The sequence below is a fragment of the Netta rufina genome, assembly GCF_964035555.1.
Source record: "Netta rufina genome assembly, chromosome: 40".
In the NCBI taxonomy this organism is placed as follows: Eukaryota; Metazoa; Chordata; class Aves; order Anseriformes; family Anatidae; genus Netta; species Netta rufina.
The window spans coordinates 29,025-34,209 of record NC_140164.1 but is presented as its reverse complement, the minus strand read 5'-3'; the positions used below and the strand labels follow the sequence as shown (position 1 = coordinate 34,209).

Below are 5,185 nucleotides of genomic sequence, written 5' to 3'. Positions count from 1 at the left end.
GGGGTAGGGGGGGGCTACCGGAGGGGGGAGAGGCCCCGGTGAGGCCTCTACGGCAACCGGCAGGGCGGGAAACGCGGCGCCTACGGGTGCCCAGAGGGGCCAAAAAGCCTCCGCCGCCGGGAGGCGCTGCCCCGCGCTGATTGGCTGCCGCCGCCGTCGCTCCTCCCCTTGGCCCCGCCTTCCCGCGCGCTGTGCGCTGCGTGATTGGCTGCGCGCGGAAAGGGGGGTGGAGTGAGGGGCGTCGCCATGGAAACGGTGGCGGGGGCTGGGTTAACGTGGGCGTGGCGTCGTTGCCATGGGAACGGTGGGCGTGGTCTTTGGGGGAGTGGGCGTGGCCTCCCGTCGCCATGGGAACGGCCGGCGGGGGGCGGGCAGGGCCCGGGGTCAAAGGGCGCCCCCAAAACTGCGGTTTTTTTCGGCAAAAGCGGCGTTTATTGGTGATTTTTTTGGCACAGAGAAGCGTGTTCCCCCTCGTGGGGTCCCCCCCGTGCCCCATTCGTGGGGTTCGCGGCCCCTCGTGCAAGCCCCGCCCCCTCGTGCAAGCCCCCTCCCCCCCCGTGTGCATCCTGGTGCAACCCCCCCATTTTAACACGAGTGTGCAATCCTCGTGCAAGAGCCTCGTGCATCCTCGTGCAACCTCCCCATTGCAACAGGAGCACGTTATCCTCGTGCAAGACCCTCGTGCAACCCCCCAATTGTGTCAGGAGCACGTGATCCTCATGCAAGACCCTCGTGCAACCCCCCCCATTGCAACAGGAGCACATGATCCTAGTGCAAGACCCTCGTGCATCCTCGTGCAACACCCACATTGCAACAGGAGCAAGTGATCCTCGTGCAAGACCCCCCCCATTGCAACAGGAGCACGTGGTCCTCGTGCAAGACCCTCGTGCAACCCCCCGATTGTGACAGGAGCACGTGATCCTCGTGCAAGACCCTCGTGCAACCCCCCCATTGCAACACGAGCGTGCAACCCTCGTGCAAACCCCGCCCCCTTTGCCCAGTCGTGCATCCTCGTGCATCCTCGTGCGCTCAGGGGGGGCCCCGGTGGGCCGGGGGGGGCCGGGGGCGGCGGCAGGGGCAGAGGATGCGGGCCATGGCACGGGACACGCTGGTGCTGAAGGCGGCGTAGATCCAGGGGTTGGTGCAGCTGTTGAGCTGGCCAGCAGCATCAGGATGGTGAAGGCGGGGCCTACAAAAAAGGGGGGCGTGGTCACGGTTGGCCCCTCCCCCCTTTGGCCCCTCCCCCTTTTGGCCCCGCCCTTTTTTTGGCCCCTCCCCTCCCACACGCACTGCTGGGACCATGTTCCTAAAAGGTCCCAAAAAGGTCCCCAAAAAGGTTCCCAAAAGGACCCAAAAGGTTCCCAAAAGGACCCCAAAAAGGTCCCAAAAAGGTCCCAAAAAGGTTCCCAAAAAGGTCCCAAAAAGGTCCCAAAAAGGTCCCCAGAAGGTCCCCAAAAAGGTCCCAAAAAGGTTCCCATGGCCCGTGTCCTCCCGTGTCCCCGCATCCCCGTGTCCCATATCCCTGTGTCCCATAACCCCATAACCCGTGTCCCACGACCCCATATCCCCACACCCCATACCCCCCAACCCCATACCTCCACAACCCCATATCCCCATGTCCCATATCCCACATCCCTGTCCATAACCCCATAACCCACATCCCATGTCCCCACACCCTCCACCCCATACCCCCACACCCCATACCCCACAACCCCATACCCCTACACCCCATGTTCCCACAACCCCATATCCCCATAACTCATGTCCTATATCCCCATATCCCATATCCCTGTGTCCCATAACCCCATAACTCATGTCCTATATCCCATATCCCATATCCCTGTGTCCCATAACCCCATAACCCATGTCCCACAACCCCATATCCCCCCACCCCATATCCCCACAACCCCATATCCCCATAACTCATGTCCTATATCCCCATATCCCATAACCCCGTGCCCCATAACCCCATAACCCCCACCCCACACCCCAAACCCACCCCTTTCACCCCAAAACACTCACCCTCCACCGGCGCCCTGGGATCCCACACGGCCCAAAGCTGGGCGCAGAAGAAGGGGGCCCAGCACCCCACGTAGACCCCCAGCACCACCAGCGCCATGCGGTGGCTCTTGACCCGCGCCCTCCGCAGCCCCCTCCTCCTGCCCGACCCCACGGCCCTCGCCACCCGCCACCTGAAGCCCCCCAGCAACGCCGCCGGCCCCACCAGCACCGCCAGGGCCACCCAAGTGACGTAGGCCCTGGCCCCCCAGGGCTGGGCGAAGGCGGCCCAGCAGTCGCGCTCTGCCCGCGCCCACCTCCCGCTGCCCGAAAATGCCCACCTGGGGCAAGCCGAAAAGGAGGGACAGGGACCAAGCGGTGGCCAAGGGACCCCAACGCCGCCCCACGGCGCCCCACAAGCGCCCCACGGCGTCCCGCAGCCGCCCCACGGCCTCACGGAGGCGGCTGGTGGTGCTGCGCAAACACCTCATAGCACCCCCAAAACACCTCATAGCACCCCCAAAACACCTCGTAGTGCACCCAAAACACCTCATCGGGGCACAAAAACACCTCGTATTGCCCCAAAAACACCTCCTGGGGACACAAAACCCCCTCACGCTGCCCCAAAGCCACCCCACAGCGCCCCAAAGCCACCCCATAGGGCCTGGGCACCATCTTGTAGGGCTTTGACGCCATCTTGTGGGGCCCGGGCGCCATCTTGGAGGGCCTCGACGCCATCTTGTGGGGCCCCAAAATCCCCCCAGGGCGCCCCAAAGCCACCCCATAGTGCCCCAAAGCCACCCCCCGGTGTCCCCAAGCCCCCCCCCGGTGCCTTGTAGTCCCCCCGTGACGCCCGAAGTCCCCCCGTGGTGTCCCCAAGATGTCCCCCAGCGGTGCCCCGAGGTCCCTCCTCGGTGTCCTGAGGGCTTGTGGTGCCCCCAAACCCCCCTTCAGTGTCCCCAAGATGTCCCCTGGGGCCCTGAAGTGTCCCCCAGTCCCTGGTGTCCCCCACATCCACCATGGTGTCCCCAAGATCCTCTGTGGTGTCCCCAATATGTCCATGGTGTCCCCCCGACCCACCGTGGTGTCCCCAAGATGTCCCCTGGGGTCTTGAAACCAGCCCCTGGTGTCCCCCACATCCACCATGGTGTCCCCAACATGTCCCATGGTGTCCCCAACATGTCCCCTGGGGTCTTGAAACCAGCCTCTGGTGTCCCCCACATCCACCATGGTGTCCCCAAGATGTCCCCTGGGACCCCAAAGATGTCCCGTGCTGTCCCCCAGATCCCCCATAGTGTCCCCAACATGTCCCCTGGGGCCCTGAAGCCAGCCCCTAGTGTCCCCAAGATGTCCCATGGTGTCCCCCACATCCCCCGTGGTGTCCCCTACATCCCCCATGGTGTCCCCAAGATGTCCCCCAGGACCCCAAAGATGCCCCATGGTGGCCCCTGAGTGGCTCACGACGCCCTGAGGTGGGCTGGGGGGCGTTGGGGACATGGGGGTGACACAGGGGGTTGGGGACACGGGGGTGGCATGGAGCAGCGGGGATGGGGTGCCCGAAGGACACCCATGGGTGGCACCGTTCGGTGTCCCCCCCGGCCCTCCCGTGTCCCCGTGTCCCCCGGTGTCCCCTTGGGACAGGGGCTGGCAGCTGGCGGGTTCCCAGGTGCCATCCCAAGTGTCCCTGCGTCCCTGCGCACTGTCCCCAATGTCCCCATGTCCCGCCCGTCCCCAGCACCCCGTGCAGCCCCGTGCCCCGTCCCTGGTGTCCCCATGTCCCCGTACCCCGACTTTGGTGTCCCCGTTGTCCCCATGTCCCCATCCCCAACACCCTATGGACCTCTGTGTCCCATCCCTGGTGTCCCCATGTCCCCGTACCCCAACTTTGGTGTCATCTGTGTCCCCATGACCCCGTACCCCATCCTCAATGTCCCCATGTCCCTGTACCCCATCCCTCGTAGTCATTTGCGTCCCCATATCCCCATCTCCCATCCTCAATGTCATTGGTGTCCCCATGTCCCCGTACCCCAACTTTGGTGTCATTGGTGTCCCCATTGTCCCCGTCATCCCATTCCCCCGTCCCAACACCCTGTAGACCTCCGTGTCCCATTCCTGGTGTCATTGGTGTCCCCATGTCCCTGTACCCCAACTTTGGTGTCATTGGTGTCCCCACATCCCCGTACCCCAACTTTGGCGTCCCCATTGTCCCCATGTCCCCACCCCCAACACCCTATAGACCTTGATGCCCCATTTGTGGTGTCCTCACGTCCCTGTCCCCCAACTTTGGTGTCATTGGTGTCCCCATTGTCCCCGTTGTCCCCCTTTCCCCGTTCCCAACACCCTATGGACCTCGGTGCCCCCTCCCTGGTGTCATCGGTGTCCCACGTCCCCGTACCCCAGTCTTGGTGTCCTTGGTGTCCCCATTGTCCTCGTCATCCCCATTCCCCCGTCCCCAACACCCTATGGCCCTCCATGACCCATTTGTGGTGTCCCCACATCCCTGTACCCCAATTTTGGTGTCATTGGTGTCCCCATTGTCCCCATGTCCCCGTCCCCAACACCCTATAGACCTCGGTGCCCCCTCCCTGATGTCATTGGTGTCCCCATGTCCCTGTACCCCAACTTGGGTGTCATTGGTGTCCCCACATCCCTGTACCCCAACTTTGGTGTCCCCATTGTCCCCATTATCCCCTTTCCCCCACCCCCAACACCCTATAGACCTCGGTGCCCCCTCCCTGTGTCATTGGTATCCCCACGCCCCCGCCCCCCAACTTTAGCGCCCCCGCCGTCCCCATTCTCCCCTTTTTTCCACCCAAAACACCCTACACACCTCCGCGTCCCCCCCCCGCAGCACCCCCTGCCCCCCAACCGCCCCCCGCTCCCTCTCCGCCCCCCCAGGGGCCTACAAATGGCCCGGTGGCGGTCGTAGGCCATGGCCACCGCCACGTAGGCCGAGGCGAACATGGCCACGGCCTGCAGGTACTTGGTGGCCCTACAAAGGGCGTCGGGACCCCGAAAACGATCGGTCAGATCCCAAAAAAGCTGGGGGAGCACCTGGCCCCCCGCCACCCCCAAATCGGCCGCGCTCAGGTGCCGGAGGTAACGGCGTAAAGGGGGGGCCGGCCTAGGGGAGCCCCCCCGGGATAAAGCCAGCAGCACCAGGATGTTGCCCCCCAAAGCCAAGGCC

The 5,185-nt window shown here is 64.3% G+C and overlaps 1 protein-coding gene across 1 annotated transcript in view; it reads right to left on the bottom strand.

Moving 5' to 3' along the window:
- Nucleotides 1-1,029: 1,029 nt before the first annotated feature.
- Nucleotides 1,030-5,185, bottom strand: part of LOC311220743 (vasopressin V2 receptor-like) — a gene marked incomplete at both ends in the record, with an annotated part of 4,479 nt that continues 323 nt past the window's right edge. Inside the window, 4 exon segments of the mRNA XM_084304297.1 lie at nt 1,030-1,157; nt 1,160-1,189; nt 2,023-2,339; nt 4,868-5,122. Of these exon segments, the coding sequence (XP_084160423.1) occupies nt 1,030-1,157; nt 1,160-1,189; nt 2,023-2,339; nt 4,868-5,122 (730 nt within the window).